Genomic DNA, 26,800 nt, shown 5'->3' with positions numbered 1-26,800 from the left:
CATTGTACGAACTTGGAAGGTAACCTATCGCAAGTATCGGGCAAAGTGGCATGAACATACGTTCAATCCACAATCGACTGGGAGGCTCCCGCAGTGCCTTTGAATCCTCTTCTCACGCAAACCACCTGTTCCAATGTTGTCAAAACCAAACCGTATGGCAGAGCAGTCCTGATGTATTCAGTTCATGTGGTGAACATGTCGCTACCCGGAAACGATCTTTGTCGTCACACTCGCAGCGTATAGTCAAACCGTTGTAGCTTTGTGCTTTGATAGACCATAGCCCCAACCCCTCGAGGGGATAATGACGTTGTACGAGGTGTGACACTCAGCACAAAAAAGACGATCCTCACTAATCTCGTTTTACCATGAAAGCTGCCAGCGACCGTTGGTGCTCCAACAAGATGTTGTAAACCGGGCGAGAAGACACAGGATGACGGATAGATTGTGTCCCCGCACAAGAGAAGCGTTGCTAATTGAGGCGTCCCTGTTTGTAATGGCAGCTTGGAGAAGAAAAAAAATCACGGGTCTATGGTGAATTGAGGTATACCTAGGAAATCTTTATGCAAAGTGAAAGGCGATGCACGGTCTTGTCTGTGATTTTGCCTTGGGATGCATGGAAATTCCATAGGGTAAGGAAAGGTCGACTCCAGCGCTGGATCAGTCCTAAAAGGATGCTGCAGAGGCCCCACAACTCAGTGAAATGGGCCGCTACCACCCAATGAGAGTTGAGCGGTGCAATTCCAAGGCCACATACATCATCCATATCACCGGGGCTTTTGGTAGTTCAAACACAAGCCGTTGACAACGGCACAACACCGCCGCCGCCCCCCCACTCCACCCACGCTGCACCATCATGCGACCGATATTAACATTGCTACTGTCGGCGCTGCCGGCGGCGCTCGCAGTGTACAAGGATGAGGTGGGCGACATTGACTTCCACCACGAGCTCGTCGGGCTGCCACAGCAGGACACGACCTTCTTCCACCGCCCGCGCCGCGATGACCGCGCCTCCCTCCTCTACACCCTCTCCGACCTCGGCATCCTCGGCGCAATCAACCCGAGCAGCGGCGCCGCGCTCTGGCGGCAGCAGCTTCCCGAAGATGCCGACGGCGTACGCCACCTTAGGGCCGCCGAGGGCGAGGGCTGGGTCGCCAGTGCCTCCGGGGACACGGTGCAGGCCTGGGATGCCGTCAGCGGCCGCAACATCTGGTCGCGCGATTTCGCAGGCGAGGAGGTGCGCGACCTCGAGGTCATGGAGATGGCCGTCGAAGGCGAGGGGCACAAGGACGTGCTGGCGCTGTACTACACGGAGCAGGGCGGGGTCACGACGCTGAGGAGGCTGCGCGGCACCGACGGTGCCGTGGTCTGGGAGTTCCGTGAGGTAACCAAGGACCTGCCTCTGCAGGTCAGCACCGACCTCCAGAGGGTGTTTGTGGTTGGCCTACACGGGTCGCCGGGCTCCTATGGCCTCAAGGTTGCCGTCCTCGACGTGCCCACCGGCAGGAGGATGGACGACATCAGCATCGCGACCAAGTCGGACATCCAGAGTTCCAAGGACCTTATCCTGGTCGGTGCAAACTCGGCCATGCCTATTGTTGCGTGGACCGATAATGCTCTGACCACCCTCAGAGTCAACGTCCTGGGAACCAAGGCCAAGCACGACTTTCCCCTTGCAGCTGGCACCAAGTCGGTCGAGATCCATGCCCCTCACTCGGTCCAGTCGGACCCTCACTTCCTTGTCCACATGCGCACCGACAGTGCCAACACGGCCGAGGTCTTCCACATCGACTTGAAGACGGCTGCCGTCAAAAAGGCCTACAACTTGCCGTTGCTCGCCGGCAAGGGTGCCTTCTCGACCAGCTCGGACGGCGCCAATGTCTACTTTACCCGCATCACGCAGAGCGAGGCGATCCTTCTCGCTTCCATTTCGGAGAAGCCCCTCGCCCGCTGGGCCCTCAAGTCCGGCAAGGTCGCCGAGGACAATGTCATCAACGCTGTCCACGCCGTGTCCGAGGTTATCAAAAAGTCGGAATCCAGTTTCGCCGTGCGCGCTGCTGTCCTCACCGACGCCGATGACTGGGTTATGGTCCAGAACGGCCAAGTGGCGTGGTCGCGGCCTGAGGGTCTTACCGGAGCCGTTGCCGGTGCCTGGGCCGAGATACCAGAGTCGGAGGATCTCGCAAAGTCCCTCGAGGCCGAGGCACACAGCAGTCCCATGGCTGCCTACATCCACAGGGTCAAGCGTCACGTTAATGACCTGGAGCACCTGCCCGATTATCTCAAGAAGCTTCCGCAACGCTTCATAAACAGTCTGCTGGGCACCCATGGAGGTGACAACGGCAAGAAGCTTGAGCGAGACGGCTTCGGCTTCAACAAGATTATCGTCATTGCCACTGAGCGTGGCAGCATCTATGGCTTGAATGCTGGCGATCGCGGCCAAACTCTATGGCGACACAGTGTGGAGGATTCCTCTGACTGGGATGTAAAGGGCATAAACGTCGATAACTCCCAGGGCACCGTAACTATCCGTACCAGCAGTGGGCAGACCTTGGTTTTGAAGACTGACGACGGCCAAGTCTTGGACGCTACTACTGCTGCTGGTTCGACATCGCAAATTCAAAGTGTTGTGCTGGTTGACAGCGCCTCGGGACCATACCTCTTGTCCATCCCCAAGGACGGTCAAATCGGACCTCTCGCTGCAGACAAGGCCCCGAAGCAGACTCTTGTCGTGCGCAGCGGTGAAACATCTCTACGTGGCATCAAATTCCTCGCCGCCAAGGACAGTAACGAGGCTGCAGAGCTGACCACCTGGGTATTCAACGCACCCAAGGGCGAGACAATTATCGAAGTAGCCAAGCGCCCCCAGCACGACCCCGTAGCGTCCATCGGTCGCATTCTCGGCGACCGCCGCGTCCTATACAAGTATCTCAACCCAAACACCATTGTCGTACTCACGGCCAACCCCACAGCCTCGACCGTGACCACGTATCTCCTCGACACCGTCTCGGGCGAGACGCTCTCGTCTTCGACTTACGAAGGCATCGACACCACCCAGCCGGCCTCATGCACCATGTCAGAGAACTTCTTCATCTGCACCATGTTTGGCGACTACACCGTCCGCGAGGACCCCAACCAGGCTATCAAGGGCTACCTGCTCACCGTCACTGACCTCTACGAGTCCGAGAACCCGGACGACAGGGGCCCGCTCGGCGACGCCGCAAACTTCTCGTCCATCGCGCCCCTCGAGGACCCGACCGCCCCGATGCCCCTGCCCAAGGTCGTCAGCCAGACCTGGGTGCTCGGCGCCCCGATCTCGGCCCTGGCTCTCTCCGTCACGAGGCAGGGCATCTCGAGCCGCCAGCTGCTGGCCTACCTGCCGCACTCGCGCCAGATCGCCGGCTTCCACCGCGGTTGGCTCGAGCCCCGCCGCCCCGTCGGCCGCGACCCCACGCCCCAGGAGCTCGAGGAGGGCCTGTCGCGCTACGCGCCCGCCATCGAGATCGACCCCAAGACGGTCGTGTCGCACGAGCTCGAGATCCTCGGCGTCAGGCGCATCGTCACGAGCCCCGCCCTCGTCGAGAGCACGAGCCTGGTGCTCGCCTACGGCGTCGACATCTACGTCACCCGCGTCGCGCCCAGTTATGTTTTTGACATACTCGGCAAGGGCTTCAACAAGATCAGCCTGATAGGGACCGTGCTGGCACTGAGCGCTGGTGTCGCGGCTCTTGGTCCAATGGTAAGTCTTGTTTCTTTTACTGATCTTGCTAGTTCTAGATAATTTTGTTTCGTCATCATATCGTCATTGTCATCAGCGTCAAGTCATATTCTAACAATTATTTAATTTGTTATACAGGTCAGGAAAAAGCAGATGGACATGAGGTGGAGTGCTCCCGCATAAAAATGCTGGCGGGTTTTCAGCAGAATTTTAATGTCTGAATGTACATCTAAGTTAGACTTCTTTTTTTTTCTTCTTTCGAGGGTAGGTTATAGTGAAGGTAAAATCAAAGAAAAGCATTACTTCATATGCATTGTCCGTCAACCGTAGAGCTATGCACATGATGGTATTTCCTTTTGCCACTTACGTGCGCCGTGGCAAAAATTCCCCCTGGTATCGGAAAGGCGTCTTGTGAGCTGGCTACCGGGATGGACTCTCCTTAATAGACAGAAGCTCCGCGCGCTTGATGAGCCCCGAAAAGTCATGGTCAACCACCTTCTTGGGCCAGTACATGAGCAGGTGGCCGTCCTCCTTGAAGGGTGTGAATGAGCGATGTTTGAGCTCGGGGTAAAACTTCTCATCGACTATAGCTGCTGCCCCCGGCAAGTTGAGCTTGTTTGCCTCGAGAAGCCCCTTTGTGACGGCCAAGAAGGTGTTGGCCAGCTTGAGGAACTCGCCCGCCTCGTACAGCCCTTGACAGGCGCGGAGGAAGATGTCGACGCCGCCGTCGTGCAGGTCGTACAACGCAGTTGTTGCGGCCTTGAGGCAGGCTTGAAGGATCGAGTATTCGTACTTGGCCGAGTACAGCACCCTATATATGCAGACATGGTGAATCAGGGAGAAGTTTGCGGCGAGCCGGAGTTGCTTGGGGGTCGACCGGGCAAAGTTTGTGTCGTTGTAAAAATGCTCCATCAAGGGGTTGAGAATTTCTATAACAGCAGAGTCATACAAAGTGCTGGGAAGTGGGAAAAGCAACAGGGCTGCTGTTAGACTTGAACGCTTTCCAACTTTGGTTGCCGAATAAATCAAGAAAGAAGATCTACTCACTGCAGAAGAATGACGACAGGCAGTGTGGAGTATTCGGCTTTCAAATACTCGGGCAACTTGGCTTTCCACTCAATGAGCTCCGCGTAGCAGTCCCGACTTTTGGACCGCGCTATCTCCATTGAGGTTGGATCAGCCTTGAACCGACCATGGCTCAGCAAGTTGTTGGCATCCTCGATAATCTTCGACAATTCGCACCGGGCAACGAGCAGCCTACGATAGCGCAAAGGCTCAAGGTGACGGGAATCGTTCACGAGGTAGGGCCACCAATGCGCCGTTTCTGCGTTGGAAATATGTGGTATATCCTCGTCCGCAAATATTTGCCGTATTCGCGGCCGTGGTGCACGGAAAGGCGTTTGGAAGGTTACGGCCATCTTTCTGGTGGTTATATTAGCTTTGATGTCGAGATGATTCCTCCTCTTCTGCCCTGCAGAGAAGATATATCTAGTCGAGGCGGGAGGTAAGCGGACGGGAACATACGCATGTGTAAAATACATGCCCCAGATGATGTGAGATAAGGCCTGCAGCTCTCTACCCTCCCTCGAGTCCCAATCTTCAAAGTCCGAGGGGATTTCCATGGTGCTCAGTTGCAAAAGCATGTAGTCTCTGAAATATGTTTCCATAAACTCGTCCGTCATCTGGATATCACCTGCGCAAGATTCCCAGAGCCATAGCAGACCAATCCCCTGCAGTTTAGTCAGAGATCGCGGCTCATCCCGGAGAAGTCTTTTGGATTCTTCTGCAAAGGATCTGCCACGGGATGTGGTGTCGGTTGGGACGGTGTATACGTTGGGATTTGTTGAATATAACTGGCAACGAAAAGAACCAGTCAGGATCATGAACACAATCAGACTTGCGCATTGGTCTTGACTTGGTTTTGGACAGTGGCATGGAGCAGAGCTTGGTGGTTCTTCAGCTCGTAATGGGCAAGACAATGCACGGTCGGCTGTTCTCCTTTACAAGGTCAAATCTCGAATGGCGGTTTCGGGATGAAACTCACACAGGCGACAGCCAACAGAGAGTTGACAAGGAAAGGCGTGCAAAAGACCTGTTTGGCGCCTGGCGGAAGGGCTCTTGAATGTGACAAAGCGGCAGACTTGAGGTCCTCGAGGAACATGCACCGATCGATGATAGGTGAAACTGTGTTGTCCCAGGTCCAGAAAAGGCTTAGGAGGTGGGTAAGAAGCCCGTTGTTGTCTGCAATACGCGTCCAGCGGGCGACTTCCATCTCGGTCGGCTGCCAGTCCATTTCATGGCCACTGGATTCGCCGGGCCTGAGCTGATGTCGAATCATGGGCTCGTCAATTCTCTCTTCAATATAGTCCCCTCCATGCGCAGCAATGTCGGGAATGCTGCTGACAACAGCAACGGCATCGTCTAGCGAGGGAGCGTCCTGTATCTTTTGCAAGATCTGTGACGCCTGACCGTCTCGACGCAGCTCATCGACAAGTGCTCTCAGTTCTTGTTTGGCCTTGGAAACGGCCTCTTGGTTGGCCTTGGAAACAGCCTCCATCTGCTGAAGCTGTCGACGCTCGGCATCGCGTTGAGAAAGCCCCTCTGGGACTGAATACTCGCAGATCACTTTTGTGGCCGCACACGCGGCGCACACTGGGCGTACTCCATCACACTGCAATGATGATGAGTAGCAAAGTTAGCGATTCGAGCCCTGCCTGTCTGGTTATGTTATGAACATGTTTGGTGACTGCTGGGGTTTTGTTTAAGAGAATGCATGTAAAGTGAGCATTCTCGAGAAGATAGAGGGACCTAGGGTAGGTAAGGTAAGCAAGCATAACTTGCCTTGCCCAAACAAGTAAGGTTCCTCAAGATATCTCTAAATCATGTGAGCAACGCTCGATGCCCGTAAGTGACGGCAGGTGGGGCGCGTGCACCAATGCCCCGCCGGGCTAACACGCAACTGCCCAACAAGCTCAGGGGGTAGAAGAAAGTAACAGTGGAAGGAGCCTGGCGTCAGGGTCTAACCCGCCGGTCCAAAGCAGGCAAGAGGTAACATGACAATATTGAGAAGAGGATGGGGTGCACAAGAGAACAGCTTGGTGAGAAAAAAAAGAGGGCAAAAAAAAAGATGACAGAGAAAACACAAGACTTGCCTTGACTTTGCGTTTGCGACAGTCTGTCACTCAACCTCAACAGCGTAATTGTTAGAGCAACCCATACGGTCTTTCTCCTCAACCAACACAATCATACATTCTCGGACTCGCGAACAAGACCAGGAATGAGACTTGGCTCGGCTCGTTCCAAGCGGTAGCTTGCGGACTGAAGAGAAACATGGTTCGCAGTCTTTCCATTACGCGAGTAACAGAGACAGAGGAAATCCATCAAGGACAAAGAAAAAGAAGTAAACTAACGCACTCTGACAGGCAGCTGGCACGGCTACTCTCTTTGGTTTCTTGAGTCCCCCAGGGCCCGTCGGTGAGGGCGGTCGCTTGGATGGTCCTCCAGGAGTGCTTGGTAGCAACGCTCGAAACTTTTGGCTGCTGCTGCTACCCCTCGTGCCCTCCCTGCCAGTATTACCACTACCATCCCCACCAACACTTCCCCCCCTTTGGCTACCGCTGCTCGCCATTCTGATACATTCGTTGGCTCTTGTCAGAGCTGCAATGCTCTTTTTATGGGGTCTCGAAAACGGGTTCTCTGTATCTCCTTGCCAAAGAAGTTGCTGCTGAGCATGTATCAAGCCGACGGCGACATTATCTTGGGTGCGGCGCTTTCTTTTCTCGAATCCAGGTCTCCAGAAGGCTTGTAGGTCCTGTTTGTGGACTGAGGGCGACATGAATCCGTATGTAGGTCGACCACTCGAGACCCTCACCGTCTAATCGGTACAACCTTTGCCGCAGATTTTTACAGTCTGCGAGTAGGTGGAAGACACGAAGTCAAGACAACCGATGGGACACGCTCAAGGCTCCCATTGGCGATCGGGGATCGAGACCTCTCGCTGCTCAGAAACATGGTCATCGGAAACCGCTGAATGGGTGCTTAAGGGAGGAGTGATCGAAAGATATAAGGATGTGATAGGTCAGAAAGCAACCCAAGCCCAAGCGGACCCGAAACTCGGGAACGGGAAACGGCCCCCGGCTTTCATCCATGTTCGTTTTGCTACAAGAAGGCATGTGTCTTGACCTGCTGTCAAGCATGACAGCTCACGGGGCAATCTCGTGCCGGCATCGGATTTGCTGGTCTACATGCCTTACTCCATTCAGCCCTTCAGTTCGTTGCCGCCCGGCCATTGCATCTCGAGCGGAGGAGGCAGCCACTGCCTTAGCCATGTCAGTCCACAGGGAACAGGGATCTCCCTGACTGCAAAACTCGGATCAACTCAACCTGCACCAACCTCAACAATATAGATCCTGATTGGGTAAGTCATGGGCCCCACTGCCTTTATGTTGGTCTGCTTTCGATTGTCTTGGCATTACAGGGGGACAGCGACGCGGGGGACTGTGAACCTGATCTCGATTTTCTTGCCGAGATAACTTGACCGTCCCGGGTTGGCTGGGCAAGGCCTGGAAATACGGGCTAGACTCATGAAGCGCCTGTTAGCTCGTGAGCCATCCCATTTGTCTGCAGGAAAAGCAGCAACAAAGCGCTCACCCACACAATGGTTCTTCAGTATAACCAGCACCACCTATATCACCAACACCGCCCTACGGCTTCCTACTCAACTGTAAATTTATCCCCTCTTTTCTTTCTTCTTCTCTCCCTTCTCCATTCTATAATCCTGATTCAGCCCACTTCTAGAGTATCCACTACCAATGTCCGCTTCTTGTTGCGCTAAAAAGTTCCGTGCATACATAGGTTGTCCAAAGTAGTATTTACTATGACCCATAAAATAAATATTGCCAAACGCTGGACCGGAACACCCGGATCGGTCCTCCGTTGACACGGGTCTCGCTCCACTGGACTTGGTTATTGGATGCTGTGTTGTAATTATCCTCCCGGCCAGATTTGGATGCGGCGTACGAGATGCATGACCGCAATCCACGTGGTAACTATGCGTATATATGGCGCCCCTAAGCGCATATCAGAATCATGGGAGCTAGTTAGCCTGTACCATTTGTCAGTTTTGGTACCGTGTTTTTTTTTTCTCCCTTACCAGACTGGTATTTTTGTGGATGTCCATGTGGACGTTTTGCATGGCATGGAACAGCTGCAGCCAAGATGCAAGCCTTCGGAGTTGAAAGAAATATGGCGACATTACGCATTCACAATGCGTGATTCCGGCAACTACTTCGTACCTTGTCGTGGGGAAGGCTGCTGATAAAGCAGGTGGAGGAAGAGCCCAGTTGAGGAATATGGGCATCTTTCGTCGGCTCCATACCCGGAATTGGTCAATCACCCCACTACGGAAAGACATCCGAGCGATAATATCCAAAGACGAGAGAGGCATTTCAACAGCGTTGCGGGAACAAAGACGCAAAGCCTGGTAGCAGCACTCGGCATAAGTGAGTATGCACATGGCGAAAGCTCGCAATGTGACTCCCTCGTGATTTCAAGTCACAAGCAGATATGTACAAGTCTTTTGGGGTGTCATATACAAGACCTAACCTGACTAAGAGGAAGGTTATCTGTTTCCTGATCCGGTATTCCAATACCCAGTTTTTTTTTTTTTTTTGGTGTTTTTTTCGTTTCTTTTCCTTTCATTTTTTTTTTCTGGTCGTCGTTGAGTTTTGGGAAGGAAAAAAAAAGGCCATGTGGTAGCCTTGCAGCTGCGATGGGGAGTCCTGTTCCACTTCCTCTTGATGACATTGACCGAGTCTGGTGTTATGGGTCCGACTTGACCGGCGTCAGGCGCTAGGAGCTGCCGCGGATCCCTGACCTTCGTTCAGTGCTTCTTCGACCGGTTGCGACTCTTGAAACTGGGGCTGAACTTGTCGATCATAACCAGGCCTCAATTTCATGGATTTCAGGCGCAAGATCGGCCCCATTGTTAGTGGCATGGACTGCATCCTGTCCGATGACGTCTGCACAGAGGCCGAGGACACATTTTCGGAGCTGCGGGAAATGCCGAGGTATAGTCAGCAAAGATCTGTTGTTCTATCCCATCAGGTATATCTCCGTTGTCACGTGTGTCGGGCTGCGGTCCCCTTTGACGGTGGATAATATCAACTCCTCAACTCTCCCTTCTCTCCCATAAACTATGAGTAACGCCGGAAGGACGTATAGGCACTGCTTACACTTGCAGCAAAGCGCGCCAGAGCAACAACGATCTCATGGAACCATAATACCATTGGGCAACGAAAATAGGGGCACTTACATCTCCACCGCCCTAGCATTAATCCAGTTGTTGATGCTGGGATTGTCGCAGTGGGCATGGGCAAGGAGCCTCGTTCGCCATTCAACTGCTTCTCGGATCACCTGTTCCAGCTCCCTCTTGAGCAGCATGTTCAGTGTTCCCATATTTCTTTCTCGAAACTCCAGTTCCTTTTCGTTATTTTTTGTCTTTTCACGGCATTTCTTGGCTGCGGCCCGGTTGCTGCCCGGAGGTCTGGGAGCCCGCACGCGCCGTTCTTTGGCAGTCGTTCTTGTTGTCTTTCCCGTGCTTAAGGTTGGCTCCATGTGGACGCTTTCTTGGCCGTTGTCCGACTTTGCAGCGACAACGTCTGGAGTGAAGTTGGTCCCGATCGATTTTGGAGACGAGCCCGACAGATCAGGGTGGGCTCCCGACACACAAACTTCGTCCCCTATGGTTACGGGCATCGGAGTTAAAAGCTGGCTCTGAATGGAGTTCATCGGTGGCACTGTTATGACCAGCGCCATAGAGGTCCCCACCGATGACTCCGCCATCATAACTTCATCCTTTGGGCGATCCTCACTGAATTGGTGTAGCAGCGAAGACTTTCTGGAAGAAGTCGGGGTGGCGACATAGCTGGCCGGCGTAGCTGGAGATGATTCCGTGCAAGAGTTCAGTAGGTTGGTTTCGAACTTGACAGCATCCATATGGGAATCAGGGATAAACATGTCGTGTCGCCCATTCATCTGTGGAAAACCATAGCCCGATGTATCTGTTTGGATCTCTGCTGGCTGTTTGAAGTGGTCCATCGGCGTCCCTGGCTGGTATGAACGGCTCAAATCATAAGATTCCGCCGGTGGGGTCATCATGGCTGTCTGCCAAGCTTGAGGCGGCTGATGCAAGGCAGGGGAGGACATGTCTGCCGTGGTCCAATGACTCTGACTGGGGAGCTGATACGGCGAAAAGCTTGATTCAAACCCAACGAGGCCTCTATCATAACTTCCCCATACGTTGCCGCCTTGGAAGAAGTTCACTGCCTCGTCGGGATCCAAAGCACCGGCGTTGCCATTCATCCTGGTGTAATCTTGGTGTGCATGATAAGAGCCATTCAGCAACGACGGTCGGTCGCCTTGGTCCATGGCATCAAGTTTAATTCCATGATCACCCATATCAGTCTGGTAGCCGTGATAGTCGAGAGCAGACGCATGAGCTCCGGAGCCATATCCACTATCCGGCGCGGGTCCGAGAACGCCTCGGTAGCTGTTTGACTCCATGTGAGTACTCTTGCGGCCGCCTAAGCCTGACCATAGTACTGCATATGGAACCCTGACCCCGACGAGACCCTCTGCTTGTGTTGACCCTGCCTGGCCACGGGCCGTTTTTCCCTTTCCGATGCGCGGCCGGCCAGTTGTGACTCCTTGTCGGTATTCGAGTATGCCGGGTAAAAAGAAAGGGAAAAAAACTGAGAACCCCGGAGCTGGGCAAGAGAGAGAGCTATATGCCCGGCCGAGGATAGTAGGGTGAGTTCCGAAAGCGGCAAGTACTTGAACCGGTAGGGTGCAGGGGTTGGTGATATGATAGGTGAATCCATGGTGGTATACTCGCGCTGTGCTACCGGGTCTCTAACAACCCATGATATGACGGGCTGCTTTTTTGCATGGCATCCAGCTGCTCACTCGAGGCAATCATTCCCAATCCTGACAAAGAGGGTACCAGACACTGCGCTGGACGCGAAGCCAGGGACTTGTTGAAATTGATGCATGCATCTATCCGATTCTACCAGGAACGGTTGGACAAATCAGAATCTAGGACGAGGCCCCTTTGTCACTGGGACGAATGTCAAACTGATTTTTTTATTTTTTTATTTTTTTATACTTTTTTTGGGGTATTGCGGGGAGAGAGCCAAGAACGAATAAATCACCACCCTCAATGTAATGTCAACACAAGCAAGCTTGCATGAAACCGGTAACTCTAGTTTTACGTCTGTTTCCCCGGCTGTCTACGATCTCAAGGTGGCACATTGTCCCATCGAGGAAAAGGATGCGAGCCAAGACTGCATTGTAAACATGGTTACTCCGTAGAGCCCTTGCGCATCTCGGAGCTTTAAGTGCAGTATATCCCTTATCGACCGGGAGGAGGGAGGTTGCTACTGCACCGACACACACACACAAAAGTCTCTCTTCAGCCATAAATGACACCTCGGCGTGACGCAAAAGAGTAGAAACCGGTGAGCGCGTGCCTTGGCGTTTGCGACACGTCGACCAAAATGATGGAACATAGGTACTCATGTTTAATGAGAATGAGTGATATCTCTATTGCCTGGTTTCAATTCCAACAATACCTGGGAAATATCTCGGCGGCACTTGAGCCAAGGTCTTGTCAACCGAGATATTGTTTGGCTGGCGTTCGCATCGCTGGCCTAGGGTCGGTTGCCTATGCGGCTTACAGAGTATTTTGATGTCAAACCGGGGCAAGGAGAAAGCAGACACAGAGAGAGGGCAAACCAAAGTATACGGAGTATACAGATAGAACTTTGCCCTTGTTTTCTTCTATTTCTCCAGGCTAAAGGTACAGACATGGGTTGAGAACATCCCGTAATCAACACCAGCCCTCTGCCGTTTTCTCGGATACGTCGACAAGAAAAGAGTGGCGGGGAATCATGTATGCCGCATGCAGTGCATTCATTGTAAAATGGGCAACTTGACAACCCGATGACTGTGGTGGTCTGTAAATCAAACATTGAAGGCAGCATGCCTTTGCAAGGGTATTCGTATCCGAAGGTACGGTAGCTTGGGTAGGTACCGGTATATTTTATCTGATTGGAAGCTACGTCAACCCCTCTTGACAATCGGCAGCGACTATAGCATCATCCAACCCCCGATGGCCCCATTCCCGACGGTGGCGACATCACAGATCTCTGAGTGGTTGTCTGTTGCAGAGAGGCAGTTGGGTGGCTTCAAAGGAAAATAAACGCATTGGTATCACCTCACCGGGGGTCGCCGGACCTACTGTTTACGGTACGGATACCAGGTAAAACCCCAGGGAGTCAATGACAGCCAGGATAAATGTGTGGTACCCAATACGATGAAGACAGGTTGCAATCTTCTATTGCTTGAAGAAACCAAGTCAACTGTTGATGGGTCGGACCGGGTTTGAGGAAACCAACCCGTCCACAAGACCCATGATCCTGGCAGAATTGGTTCGCCATTCACCGCCCGAACTGCAGCAGCAGCAACAGCAGCAGCAGCAAGGAAGGAGGGAAAGGACGTGGGTGTCAGGTGGTACTGGTTTACTAAACTATCTACTGTAATTGTACTTGCCTGTACCGGTAGGTAACGGTGCAGTAGTTCAAGACGCATATTCAAACGGCCATTGCTACATCCTACTGTATGTAGGATTTTTTGTTTTATTTTTATTTATTTATTTATTATTAGATTATTAGATGCGCATTCCTTCCTTATCTTCCAAACTCGGTCAAGTCGTCACCGCCCCATGCTCTTCGATGCTACCTGCAACAGGGTGCATTCTGCACTCCCACTCCCATGCAGCCGCCCGAATGCACCTTCTCGGAAAGCTTTGAGCGGCTGATTTGGTCCGCGCAAAAATACCCTCGCACCGCCGTTGGGGGCCACCTTCTAGACTCTCTCCCGCAGATTTCGCCCGATCCCCAGAGATGATTCGACACGTAGCTGACAGCGCTATACCTCTCTCTATTGAGGGTTGTTTTGATTTCAACCCCCCGTTTTACCCTCTTGCGGACCGTGTGCTTTATCCCGGGGACAGTACGGCCGCGAGGATACATGAACAATTCTGGGCTGTATTCTAGCACTATACGGAGGCCTAGGATTACTTTCCGTATATTGCATCCAGACACTTTCACCCCTTTCACCCTCGCGATTGTCACTTTTAAAAGACAATAATTACGCCTCTTCCATACCATTCAACCCCATATCACATTAACAGCGTCAGCCCTCTTCAGCGGGACGGGACAAGAAAAAGTCTGGGGTTGCACCGGGTTTCACATCTACAGTAATCTGCTTTACTGTAATTGCCCAAAGGCCAGATCCCGGATCATGCTGCTTGTCTGTCACCTTTCGATCGCGAGTAGCTAGGTATGCAATCTCTAGTTGCAAAATCAGCAACTAGCCAAGCATGAGGTGGAACATAATGTCCGCGGCGGAAACTCCCCGCAGGATCTCATGTCGTCACCACCAGATAGATGTTGTGAGATGGATGCTACCATTACCCTCTTGGCAACCACGCATCATACTCGTGGGAGAGCGATCATTGGAGCACTGAAGATACGATACGGGCATCTATCCTACCAAAGTTTCTGCTAACCGCCCTTTTCGAGAAAAAAAAGAAAAAAAAGAAAGAAAACAGGAAAGAAAACGGGACACTCTGCCGAGTCCCTCATAATCTCAAAATATAAAAAAAGATCAAGATTCATCATCGATTCCTGCCACTGATCTCGAGATGTCACATAGGTCTGGTATCACGCCCGGATGACCCGCGTCCATGTTAACCAGTCTTGTTTCCGTGCCTGGATCGGCGGGCACGAAAACGACAAGCGCCACCCCGAACAGCCCACCACCCACCCACCACCCACTACTAGACTAGCTCCTTAGGTCTAGTCTAGTTCTATCGGCCAAAAACTCGGTTTCTTGTCAAACGCAAAACAGAAGCAACAGGAAACCCTTCCGATAGGCATGGGGCACCCTCGACCCGGAAATTCACTCCCCCTCCATCGGCGGCCTCCGCCATCGCCTTCCCAACAACGTCCCTCGTCTCACCGAAATTTGGCCAAAAGTCTGCCTGCTTCTTAAGACTTTAATTTTTACATTACACAGCGGCCGAGGCTTTTTTGAGGCTTGACGGGAATGCAGCGTGCATCCCTTGCCTTCCAAGTCACTGACGCTTCTTTTGCGATATAGGAGACCGGTAGGCTCTACTCAACTTATGTTCGGAGCCCCTCTTGGGGCATTTCCTTGACGTCCCTATCATGCGCGTCTCTTGCTGTATCATGACGTCCGTGGCTCGGTACTGTCAAAAAGTTGGTTTGTGATTCACGGCTTTTGTCCCCCGAATTATCGGCAACGAGTGTTGGTAGTCCACGTGTCCCACACGGGGCTGAAGGAATCATCGTCTTCGGCCATCCCAGAAAGCTGTGTTTCACGGAGTGTGCCGCTACAAGGATGGGGGGTTAAACATTTTTCTTGCTTCGCCCAAGACCCATCGGGAGTAGACAGTGGTTGTTGGCTTTTCGTCCCCTACCCTACATACAGTCTCAGGTTTTTTTTTTTTTTTTTTAAAAAAAAAAAAAAAAAAAAACAATCCCTTTCCTGACGGTCGATTCCGGACGCCTGGTCAGTTAGCTAGCTTGAATATCAAGCCAAGTCTTCTTCTCCTTGTTTTTTTTTTCACATCGTTGCAATGCACAAGACAAAAATGAACAAAACAAGTTCGGTGTCCTCACCTTGGTCGCTGCAGTCTCGCGTATACAGGGGGGTTTTTTCTTCTTCTTCTTCTTCTTCGGAATATTCTAACAATCGATCTCTTGGAAAATGTAACTGGCCGGGCCTCCCGTCCGGCATGAGCAGTGAGGCACTACCCAAAGATTTCCTCCGCCTTTGTTGAGATGAGTCGCCTTTCTCATCGCAACGCATGCAGCAGTCCGAGAGGGGGGGTGAGTTAATTCCTTTATCACTCCTCCCTTCCCTTCTCCCTGATTATTCTCGGGTCTCTACATTCCACGCCCCCCTGACTTGGTGCATCATCACACTCAAAGGCGCGAACTTGGGCAGAAAAACATGGGCCCCGTGCCGCAACGAGTAAAGCTTGTGTGCCCCCTGTGCAAAGTGTTACACAGCAGCGGAAGAGCCTAGGAAATCTGGCCGAGAGGAGGTACCCGGGATCAGCAGTGCAGTGACTTGTCTGTCATGGAATAAGGAGGGGCGCCATGGGACTCCAAGCACTCTCCACGTCCTGTAGCCCTGCAAGAACCGACCGGGTGCTGGCATACAGGATGTGGACGTTCATATTCACAACCCAGTCATGATGACCCGGGATCTTTGTGTTCTGCTCCCCGACATGCGACTCGACGGCCATCTCCGAAAGGCACACAGGTAGCAAACATTGTCTAGAAATAACTCAAAGTTATGCACTCATTAATTATGTACAGTATAGGTAGATTATCTCTCAGCCAATCCCGGCCCCCTTCTCAAGCAAGTGAGTTGCCGTTGAAAGCCACCAGGTTGGGCGTGCCAGGCTTGAGTAGCGTCACGACGTTAGGAGTGGCCAGCTCCTTGATCCGATCAGCCACAGTCGCGGGGCTCGACAGACCGTCGCGTGCCATCAGATACAGCGCCAGTCCGGCCACATGAGGACTGGCCGACGACGTGCCCGTCATGGATTCCGTCGCCGTGTTGCTACCAATGTACGCCGACAGGACAAAGGTACCCGGCGCCAGGACGTCGACCGAGGGGCCGTAGTTGGAGTACTCGGTCTCGGACCAGTCCGAAGCGATGGCACCCACGGTGATGGCCTCGGGAGCGGATCCGGGCGAGCGACTAGAAGACAGCAAGTTGTCATTCCCGGCAGCGACGACGCTCAGCACGCCTGATTTGTATGCAGCGGCTATAGCGGCGCTGTAGGCATCAGAGGTGCGAGCACTAAGCGACATGTTGATGACTGACTTGGCCGTTCGGTTTTTGTTCAGGATATCGTTGACAGTCCACGTGTAGGCCTCCAGGATGATAGACGTCGTGCTTGACGATGTGCCAAAGACCTTGACATCGATCAAGTTCACGTCCTTGAACACACCGTACGTCTTGCCGCCGATGGTGCCGGCGACGTGCGTCCCGTGACCGCTAGCGTCGGTGTGCGCGCCACCCCAGGCGTTGTAGCCGCGCACCGCCCGGCCGCCAAACTCGACGTGGTCGATGTTGATGCCGCTGTCGATGACGTACGCGTACATGTCGGCGCCCGAGACGGCGTCGTCGTAGATGTACGAGTCGAAGCCGGGCCCGTGGTGTGATATGGCGGCGAGGCCCCACGTTGAGCCGTTCTGGACCACCTGGGCAGACGTGGTCCAGATCTGGTCGGGCTCCACAGCGGCGACCTGGTGCATCTATGGTGTCAATGCTCATGTTTCCTCGTTATGCTCACTAAATGACCACGAGGAGCAAACTTACATCGGGGTCTTTCTTGATCTCCTCCACCGTAGCGCCGTCAAACTTGCCGTAGTAGGCATGAAAATCCTCAATGGTGACCGTGCTCTCCGTGCCGGGCAAGTCACGGCGACCCAGGCTACGCTTGTGCAGACTGGCCACGCGTTCCAGGTGGGCCTCGCGCCTCTCGATGGTCACGCCGGGCTTGAGCGTGACGATGTACCGGTCCTTGATGTTGTGGTCGACAACGTCGACGGGCGCACCCAGCACGGCTGCCGGCAGCAGCAGCACGCCCACCAGGGTGGTGGCGATGACAGCAAGGTTAACCATGTTTGCGAGCCCGGGGGTTGACGAGAGAGGCTAAGGAGACACTTTGAAAGATGCCGAGTCTTGGGGGGGTGCTGGCTGATCCTCAAGACAAGTACTTCAAAGGCCCATCCATTCTGAGAATGTCCTGAGATGGTTGCTGGCCTTTATACATGTTTTGCCTCGGTGCATGCCGTGCGTTCTTGCGCAAAGAGGATGCGACGTTGGCAGCCATGTTGTTTTCAACAGGAACGACTTAGTTGTTTCGCCCGGTCGTTCTGACTCCTGCACCCGCCAAACTGGTTGGAATATTGGTCGTATTGTGGCATTGCGGGTGTGCTTGGCGGCGGGTCAAGGGGGGGGGGGGGGAGTAGCAGAGGAAACACCAACCGGAGTTCGTATGGAAAGCTAGAGTCTTGTCTGTGTAATTGCTGAGCTGAGATATTTCTGCAGTCGTTAGATCCCAAAAGAGGAACCAGACCCATTTCTTTCATGCATGTATGGTACTGCAAATAAAGTGCGGTTTGCGCGGTTGCCTCAAAAAAAAAAAAACCACCCATTTGTGTGCCCATTGGCCTTTCTGAAATATTCAAAATTCAAAAAACAGTTACGGTAGTATTGATGGAGCTTTTCCGAGGTGCCCCGCAGTCGCAACTGACAGCGATGTACTGTGTACAGCATGTAACTTGATTGATTTTTTTTTTTTTTTTGATCTCTTTTTTTGCAACGCCTCAAGTTTGTGACTGCCATCTTGTGAAAAGCTGTGCAGGCGTCAAGTTAAATGCAAATGGTCGTGATTGAAAATCCTCCCTTCCTGTTTTCATCATGTCGAACTCAAAATTATAACACACATACATCAGAGCCAGACACAACTCTCTCGAGACATCCTAGGTATTATCCTGCGGATGAGGTTGTTTAGGTTTGATGGAGTGCTACTGTATCCTTGCCACTTGGGACTTTGGGCTTTTTTGGGATTAGATTCAGGGGTTGCGGGGCCTGAGCTATTTGTTTTTTTTTTTTTACTCAGCCCTTACCTACGCTCTGAAGCAAACCTATTGGAAAAAAATACCTCTTTGAAAGAAGGCCTGCTGACCATCACTCAACTTGGCTTTCCAGCCGAGCCAAGCGCCGGCTTTTGCATAAGTCATGGAAAAATTGAGGAAAGAAAAGGCGATGACATGCCTGTCAGTGGCACAGCTTGACAGGTGACTCGACCTCTCGGCTCTGTTCCGTAATGCATTAATCACCACTTGCTCAGTAACCATGATGCAGTTCAGTGGCCCCACGAGCTTGTTTCGATTACTGACTGTCGAGAAGCAGGCTGATCGGACGATCCCTCCGCGGCCGTTATACCGACTCCACCTCTCAAGCTTCGCTGACAAGCCGCGCGGCTGTCTCCCTAAGCTTATACTTTTGAATCTTCCCACTTGCCGTCTTGGGATAATCGTCTACCCAAAAGACGTACCTGGGGCTCAAGTGCCCAGATAGCCTCGTCTTCACCCAGTCCCTGAGGTCGTTCTTGGTCAGCACCTTGTCCGCCAGCCTCTTGACCTGCCCAGCCTTCTCTTGCTCAGCGACCCCGCCCTTGGGAGGCGCCTCGTGTCGGTCCTCGACCACCTTGACCCCCTTGTGCGGGACTACAAACGCCCCGACGACCTCGCCGTAACGCTCGTCTGTGACACCGACCACGCTCGCCTCGGCCACGAGGGGGTGCTGGAAAAGGCAGTTCTCGATCTCGAGTGGGTGTATGTTCTCGCCGCCGCGGATGATGAGGTCCTTAATCCGTCCCGTGACGGCAACGTAGCCGTCCTTGTCCATGACGCCTTCGTCGCCCGAAAACATCCACACGCGGCCGTTGCGCCGCGCCTGCTCCTCCTTTTCTGGAACCGTCTTCCCTATCCCCAGCGGCTCCACGTGGGCGCCGAGTCCATCGTCGTTGTCGGCTGCCCATAACCTGTCCTCTTTTGTACGCTTCTCGTCGCCCCAGTAGCCCTGCATGACGAGGTATCCGCTTGTCGCTATTTCTCCCTTCTCTCCTATAGGTACCATCTTCGTCCGATCACCCGGTTGGACAATCTTCACTCCGGTATGGGGCATTACCTTGCCCACAGAGCAGGTACGCTTTTCAAGTGGGTCTGACGGCGTCGTCATTATGCTTACTGGGCTCGTTTCTGTCTGCCCGTAGCAGATGACCAGCTCTGGGACTCCGAGCTTTTCAAACAGCCTCAGCATCAGTGCCTCTGGTACCGATGCGCCTGCTGCGATGCCGCCTCGGAGATGCGTAGGTAGCGCGGCCGCTTGGTCAGGTGACAATACCTTGCCGGATGCTAGCAGTTCCAGCATCGCAACGAACATGGTGGCCACTCCGTATATGGCCGTGGCGCGATGCTCGGATGCCGCAAGCAGTGTAGCTTTGGGATCAAAGGCTGGGGAGGGAAATATGATGGATGCGCCGGTGGTTGCAGTTGCCATGTAGCCGAGCACACATCCGAAACAGTGAAACAATGGTGGCGGGCAGACAATCTTGTCGGCAGGCGTCAAGTTCATGCGTGAGGCGATGAGGGCGCCATTGTTAAGTATTCCAGTGTGTGTCAACATGGCCGCCTTGGGTAACGAAGTCGTTCCTGAAGTGAATTGGATGTTGATGGTCTCATCTGCGCGCAGAGGCTCATCTGGGACGATAGGTCTGCGGGTGGAGGAATTCGGCACCAACGAAACGTCGTGAAGCAAAGAGTAAGGTGTCAGAGAGCGATGTGAAGGAAGTGGAAACTGAGGCACGCCCGGATGGCTTGGGGTGTTATCGACCACAATGATTCGTCGCAGAGTGGGCATATCAGGACATTCAAGCTCGCTTTCTTGGAGATTCGGAACGAGAGCTTGGATCAAGGCAAGATTATCACGCCCTCGACATGGCTTGTACGCCAAATCAGTCACTGCACCCACGATGAGGACGCTGGCTTTCAAGTGGGACAGGGCGGCAGCGATCTGCGGGGCCCCAAAGGCCGGATTCAAGGGCACCAGTATGGCACCCAACTTGAAGACGGCATATGTGAGTGCAGCAAACTCCGGGCAGTTCCCGAGCTTGACAGCCACACGGTCGCCCTTTCGGACGCCAAGAGACCGCAGAGAGTGCGCCAAGGAGTTTGACCTGAGATCGAGCTCCTCGTACGAGAGAACAGTCTCCTGTGCATGCGGGATGCGGACTGGAGCCGGGGCTGGGAAGGCTTCCGCGCCCGTTGACGGCGACCGGCATATCACCGCCGGGCGATCTCCATATTTAGACACTATCGATGCGAAATGCTCGGGGATTGTGTCGGTCAGAAGTGGTGGCTGTGAGGGAGTGAGGATGTGTGGCTGGTGAGCATTCCAGAAGCGAAGTGTATTGCGAGGTTTCTTACCTGAGGTGGTGGGTAGCTCATACCTGAGTTGGACCGAACGCGAGGCTTGATGCCGCCCTTCCGCCGGAAAACCTGCACGAAGCGAATGATTTAAACCTCGGTCCGGCTCGAAGGCCCGAGGGTCGGAGCAAAAACGGTGGCATGGTGGTGCGTGCAAGTGCCAATAGCAGCAGGATGTTGACCGAGTTTTCGGTCGGTCACTTCCGCGCCGTCATTAACGACGGCGAATAAAGTGTACAAGACTGCCAAAGTAAAAGCTGAGCTTGGAGACTCTGGAATTGACGAATACAAGAAAAGGCCAAGGAAAAAAAAAAAAAAAAACGAATACTAGACTGGCCCTAAGCATCATTGGAGAAACAAGAGCAACCTCGGCCTTAAACTGACCAACCCAAACAAGAAATCGCTGGGCAAATCCCCTTGCATCTCCGTCTGTTGTCGTGCGGGGTAAAGTTGGAGATGAGGGATGGATGCGTAACAACGGCTTGTTAGGTAACATTTTAGCGGGAGCGAACGCCGCAAAAAGACAAAAAAAAAAAAGGATAGTTCAATTCAACAAATTCGAAAATGAAAATGAACAATTGCATTGTGGCTACCTCGGCTACGTCATGCTAGGCCTTTGGCGGCGCGTCCTTGTAAGTAGCCAAGATGGCATCCCTCTCCCTCTGCAAAAACTTGTCGAAGCTGCTCAGCGGCAGCCCCAACCGCTTCACGGCGTCCAGGTCGAGACACTCGGCCAGCCTTCTCGTGAGCACCTCCCCGGCCGTAAACAGGTTGGTACTTGATCGGGCCTCGACCTCGTCGTCCGTCAGCTCCACCAGCCTCAGGTCCCTGCCCGCCGCGTCCCCCAGCATGCCCAGGCACTCATCCAGGGTGCGCAGCTCGTCGGCGACGTCCAACTTCTTGCCGTCAAACCTCTGGGGCTCCAGCACGGCGGCCGCGGCAAACACGCCAATCGTCTCGTCGTCCACGAGCGGGAGCACCGTGTCGTGCCGCCACGCCGTGTTGGCCCTGCCCGTCTTGGCCAGCCCCGGGTACATGGCCACCTTGGGCAGCACAAAGTCGGCCATGAAGAAGGCCGGCCGGATCACGGCCCACGCGTCGAACCCGGCCGCCGCCACCGCATCTTCAATGTCCACCTTGACGTTGAAGAAGCCGCTCGCGACCAGGGGGCTCCCCTCGGCGAGCGGCTGGCCCAGCAGCAGCGCCTGCAGCCTGTCGGTGGCAAGCCCGCTGCTGTAGACGATGTGCCGCAGCCCCGGCTTCCCGGCCCAGCCGCATGATGGAGCGCGCGTGCTGAACGTCGCCGTGTGGGTTGCTGAGGTCCAGCATCAAGTTGAGAAAGATGGCGTCGACGCCCTGCACGGCGCGCTCGATGACTTGCTCCTCGTCGAAGCTGCCCCGGAACAGCTTGACTCCCAGGGACTCGAGCTCCTTGGTGGCCGCCGACGACGGGTTCTGCGTCATGGCGTGCACCACGACGCGCTTGGGGAGGAGCTGCCGGGTAAGCGCTCCCCCCTGGGTTCCCGTGGCGCCACAGACGAACACAGTCTTGATCGATGACATGCTGCAAGGCTGGAGACGGTGTGGGGGCCTATGGGGGAGAAAAACAAACCGTGACTTTTGTCCTCGTGACTATCGTGCTCATGACTATTGTGACGCTTTTGGTTGTATGGTGTGTGTTGCCCCTTTGGCCTGTTTTGGCAGTAAAATTGATGTTCAGATGAACGTTGTTGCGATGAGCTGAGACGACAAGGTAGTTATTTATATCTTGTTTTGGTACAATATGCAGGCAAGCTGCACGAGGCTATGTAGTTTATATGTATTTATACACTTAAATGACGGCAGTTTTGGTAATGCGCCCGAATTGGTTCGGCGCTCCCAAGGTTCGGCCGGCACCGAATCCGGGGCGCGGTAATACGCCCGCTTCGGCGCCAGCAGCTGTGGGTACAAAAGCGTCCCCGCCAAGTCGACCACCCCCAGATGTGGCAAACCTACCGCCGTCGGCACCCCGATCCAAGCGCTGCGAACGCGTCAAGGCGCTCACCAAGTTGGCAAAAGTTTGTCTATCCGCTGGTTCTGATAGGCTCCGGATATATTTTATCTTTCTCGTGTTTTCGTTGGCTTCCTTGCAGCTTCCCTTGTGAAGCTCTGAGCCATGTGAGTATATATATATATATATTTAGACATATATACACTGCTCCATACTTCAAGGATACACGCGTCCCAGTTTCAGTTCTTAACAGCCTTTCAAGTCTTGACATGCACAAAGAATAAATAAATAAATAAAAACTGAAATTCATAAATCTGCGCATTGTTGGTTTAGACAGATTTGGACCAGTCCAAAAAGTCTCGAGAATTCAAGACCAGGGGTTCGCGTGCCCCCCCGACCACGCCAAAAGTCTATCTCTATTTTTGGCCCGCCAGTCCTTTGTAATAGTGGTATCTCCAGTCGTGACAATATGTTGGTAACAGAAGAAAATAAAGACAAAAAAAAATGCTTCAGCCCAGGGTATCAAGGGCAAAATACCTCAGTCGTGTACAGGTTGACAAAAAAAGAAAAGAAAAACGCCATAGTTCGCCACAGGAAATGCTTGCAAGATCCAGTTGTCCCTTTCTGATATGATCAGACGCCATGTAAATTCAGACAAAAAAAAAGAGAGAGAGAGAAAGAGAGACACATGATAGCTTTATGGTGTGCTGTTGCTTGGGTATAGTTATCTTTGATCCACCTCCCTCTGCTCACCAATGTGACGCAGATTCTCGGGCTTCCATGTTCCTGTAGAGATAGCGAGTAACACTGTCAGTAAGACGCAGACAAACAAGCAATGTCAAGTATGAGAGAATGGGGAGGTACCAACCCTCAAAGTCATGCTTGACAAAGGCCATAGGGTCATCAAAGTCCTTGGCACCCATCTGCTGCACACCGGGCGAGAAGCTGGTGATGGGCAACACGATGACGTCGCCGACCCGCTTGGGCATCTCCATGCCAGTAAAGTTGCGCCAGTCAATGACGCCCTTGGAGTTGGTCATGTCGAAGTAGCGTTCGTCGTTCATGTACTCAAAGATGACGTCTGTCCAGATGGCCGGGCCCGTGAACTCGACGACGCCCTTGTCGGCCGTCCCCCCCAATTGACCCGTGCGCTTGCGCTTCAGCGTCTCCTGCGTCACGCGCGTCACAATCTCCCGCAGCACCGGGTGGCCGGGTTTGGCCTGGATGGTCCATTGACAGAACTGAATGCGACGGCTGTACCACTCCGCCCAATCGGGTCGGTCGGGGTCGGCCTCGATTCCAACAACCAGACCCAGGGTATCGCGCGGCACGCTCTCGGGGATCCACTCAAGGGCGCTACGAAGCGCGTACGTGTCGATGTCGGTGTAGATGCCGCCACGGGCGAGCAGAATCAGGTAGCGGAAGAAGTCGGCCTTGAGCACGGGCATCGGCAGAGCATCGTAGGCCTCCAGCACTTCGGGGACCGATGCGTACAGCAGGCGCAGAAGGTGGACGGCAACCGTGTCCGTGATGACCTCGTGGATGAAGCCCGGGTGCTGCTCTGTCCAGGTTGCCTCCTGCGCGCGGAAGTTGAATTCACCGTCGGCGGGTGTCCACTTCCACGTCTGCCAGATGTAAGCCGGGAATTTGGTCTCGACGTCGTATGGGTATTGGTAGGCCAGCTTGTCGTATAAGCTCATGGTCGGATCCATCATGGGCTTCTGAGCCTCGGGGGTCAGCCTGCTGTTGCTCTTGCCATCTTCCGTTGATGATGCGGCCGAAATTATCTTGGCCGAGTTTGCGGCGAGCTTATCAGCAGCGCCGTCCTGGGCACCTTTTGTTAATGTCGTGGACGGTGATATCGAGGCTGGCCTTGTTGTGAGGTAGAGGACTGTAAGAAAGAATGCGGCCGCAATGAGGGCGCGCTTGAAGGTCAACATGATTATAAATGTTGATGCAAATATGCAGCCTTGAGTTGGCTTCTCTCAAGGAAAAGAACTGATGTTGTCCAAGACTGATAGAGGTTGGTTGGTGGTAGTCGACGATCAGCCGGAGGTTACACCAAACTTGCACCTCGAGTGAGCTTGCCCGGAGGGCGTCAAGTCCAGCTTTGTATTGTTTGTTTCAGGAAGAAGAAAAAGGGGGACTGGCTGGGAATCGTCAGAGGATTACGCGCGCAACCATCAGTGATCGGGAAGTGGGTGGATTAAGCTACGTCGGTACGGCTGGTGGCAGTTGTGGTGTGGTTCAGATTTTTTGCTGCGGAAAAAAAGCTCCCATGTCAGTAATCGTGAACCAAGAAAACAAAGAGTCAGTCCCACGAACACCTTATGTTTGCTCTTGTAGCTTTTGGCCTGGTTTATAGGAGGTGAACAGAGCCAAGGTACCAAACCGCCGGCTGCAGGCTGACCTAGCTATCCGTATCTGCTCAGAAAGCGGGGGCAAGACCCGGTTGAATGAAATGACCACGAATCGGATGTCGTCAATGCTGAATTGATTGAAAGGGTGTTGGTAAAACAAGGGAAAGGCTTGGGTGGGAAGAGAGGGAAAAAAAAAAAAAGGTAAACAAAAAACAACGAAAAAGGAAGTACTTTAGAGAAGGAAAAGAAAAAAAAAAGACGATAATATGGGCTTGCGAACCGGGTTAGCCGCACTAAGAAATTCGCAGTAGCACTAGACAAGAAACAAGGTGTCAATCAGGGCGAAGATTTGGAGAAGCGACTCCAGTGCTACTTCTAGTCTAGGCAGACAAAGATGCCCTGCATGCGAAAGCAGTTTTCGGCTCTTAATGTAACCGTGGACGCTGTGGGAGGCACGCACTGCACTGATTTGATAGCAGAGCATGGGGGGAAATTTGAAATAGCATCAGTCAATGGGGCGGGGGCGTCGGCCAGCCCCCTGGGGATCAGCGTCCACACCAAAAACCTGCACTGCCAACCAACCGGCCTTGCATGCATGGCTAACGGGGATCAGAGCGTTCAATGACGATCTATTATTGCCAAGCAACGCCGCTCCTGTTCTTGGTAAAATCTTGACGGGACTCGAGATGATACAGGTGTCCTCTGGGAGATCTATACTCTGGGCATCAGTCAACTCGAAACAAAAATAAGTCTGTCCGTGGGAGCACTTGGTTAGTTAAATTTCTACGAGCCAAGCCAGGGAGGGCTCCACTGTCCAACGTCCAAGTTTTTTTTTCCCGTCTTTTCCTGTTGGACTTGTCAAAAGGAAAATTTTGCATGCCGAGCAAAAGGGTCTTGGTACAGCTTGATCGTCTGAGCTTCTTGATTCAATTGCTCTGAATTTTACCCGTGAAACTTGCACATGGGAATTCTGTAACTGCCATGTTGACTATCCCTTTCTTGGCCTGAGGTATTCAAAACGACCTCGCTTCCTTCTAGTGTACTTGTGCGGGTTTTGGAGACCCATTGCCTTTGTTTCCTCCTCCCACAAACCGCCCCGGCCAAGAGTGTGATGAAGTCGAACTTGTGGTATTGGAATCTGAAACAAGAAAATGCATGGGTTCTGGAGCCATCAATATTTCAAAAAAAGAAACCCCCCCACCCCCAGTGGACAAATGACGTGGTACCGGGATTCGGACGCGGGACCGGTTACCACGGTGTGTTTCCCTGGGTTTCGCCCAGCTGCTACTTTCTGAATAATTTGAGGTTCCATTGGGATGGACGCTATGGACATAGTAAATTTCAACCACGCAATGATTAATATAATATACGTAGTGCTGCACTAAAATCACAGCCAAAAGACAAAAGCTTCCGTCAATGACTAATGCCAGTGACTTCGGTAAATGTAGCCTGCAACACATGGCATGGTTTTGCACGTCCACTCGCTAGGCAGCAAAAAAAAAAAAAAAAAAAAAAAAAAACAATCCCTTTCCTGACGGTCGATTCCGGACGCCTGGTCAGTTAGCTAGCTTGA

At 53.1% G+C, this 26,800-nt stretch overlaps 7 protein-coding genes across 7 annotated transcripts; 1 reads left to right on the top strand and 6 right to left on the bottom strand.

The window, feature by feature from the left end:
* Positions 1-853: 853 nt before the first annotated feature.
* Positions 854-3,898, top strand: PpBr36_09266 (uncharacterized protein; the record flags this gene model as incomplete). The annotated part of the gene is made up of 2 exons (XM_029896387.1): positions 854-3,736; positions 3,854-3,898. The coding sequence occupies 2 exons, from the start codon at positions 854-856 to the stop codon at positions 3,896-3,898; spliced, it is 2,928 nt and encodes a 975-aa protein (XP_029744767.1).
* PpBr36_09265 (uncharacterized protein) lies at positions 3,074-7,550 on the bottom strand (the record flags this gene model as incomplete). The annotated part of the gene is made up of 6 exons (XM_029896386.1): positions 3,074-3,770; positions 4,140-4,670; positions 4,763-5,568; positions 5,760-6,386; positions 6,965-7,025; positions 7,126-7,550. The coding sequence occupies 6 exons, from the start codon at positions 7,548-7,550 to the stop codon at positions 3,074-3,076; spliced, it is 3,147 nt and encodes a 1,048-aa protein (XP_029744764.1).
* A 2,008-nt stretch (positions 7,551-9,558) lies between these two features.
* On the bottom strand, positions 9,559-11,595 carry PpBr36_09264 (uncharacterized protein; the record flags this gene model as incomplete). Its single annotated transcript, XM_029896385.1, has 3 exons — positions 9,559-9,766; positions 10,029-11,421; positions 11,475-11,595. 3 exons carry the CDS (start codon positions 11,593-11,595, stop codon positions 9,559-9,561), a joined length of 1,722 nt encoding a protein of 573 aa, XP_029744765.1.
* A 4,629-nt stretch (positions 11,596-16,224) lies between these two features.
* PpBr36_09263 (uncharacterized protein) lies at positions 16,225-17,503 on the bottom strand (the record flags this gene model as incomplete). Its single annotated transcript, XM_029896384.1, has 2 exons — positions 16,225-17,133; positions 17,198-17,503. 2 exons carry the CDS (start codon positions 17,501-17,503, stop codon positions 16,225-16,227), a joined length of 1,215 nt encoding a protein of 404 aa, XP_029744768.1.
* Positions 17,504-18,844: 1,341 nt separating this feature from the next.
* Positions 18,845-21,020, bottom strand: PpBr36_09262 (uncharacterized protein; the record flags this gene model as incomplete). Its single annotated transcript, XM_029896383.1, has 2 exons — positions 18,845-20,809; positions 20,901-21,020. 2 exons carry the CDS (start codon positions 21,018-21,020, stop codon positions 18,845-18,847), a joined length of 2,085 nt encoding a protein of 694 aa, XP_029744769.1.
* Positions 21,021-21,485: 465 nt separating this feature from the next.
* Positions 21,486-22,440, bottom strand: PpBr36_09261 (uncharacterized protein; the record flags this gene model as incomplete). Its single annotated transcript, XM_029896382.1, has 2 exons — positions 21,486-22,136; positions 22,177-22,440. 2 exons carry the CDS (start codon positions 22,438-22,440, stop codon positions 21,486-21,488), a joined length of 915 nt encoding a protein of 304 aa, XP_029744633.1.
* A 1,151-nt stretch (positions 22,441-23,591) lies between these two features.
* PpBr36_09260 (uncharacterized protein) lies at positions 23,592-24,807 on the bottom strand (the record flags this gene model as incomplete). Its single annotated transcript, XM_029896381.1, has 2 exons — positions 23,592-23,653; positions 23,736-24,807. 2 exons carry the CDS (start codon positions 24,805-24,807, stop codon positions 23,592-23,594), a joined length of 1,134 nt encoding a protein of 377 aa, XP_029744825.1.
* Between the last annotated feature and the right edge of the window lie 1,993 nt (positions 24,808-26,800).

This window comes from Pyricularia pennisetigena (genome assembly GCF_004337985.1).
Source record: "Pyricularia pennisetigena strain Br36 chromosome 7 map unlocalized Pyricularia_pennisetigena_Br36_Scf_8, whole genome shotgun sequence".
NCBI lineage: Eukaryota > Fungi > Ascomycota > Sordariomycetes > Magnaporthales > Pyriculariaceae > Pyricularia > Pyricularia pennisetigena.
Note: the sequence above shows the minus strand (reverse complement) of the source record. Positions and strands in the feature narration are given on the sequence as shown.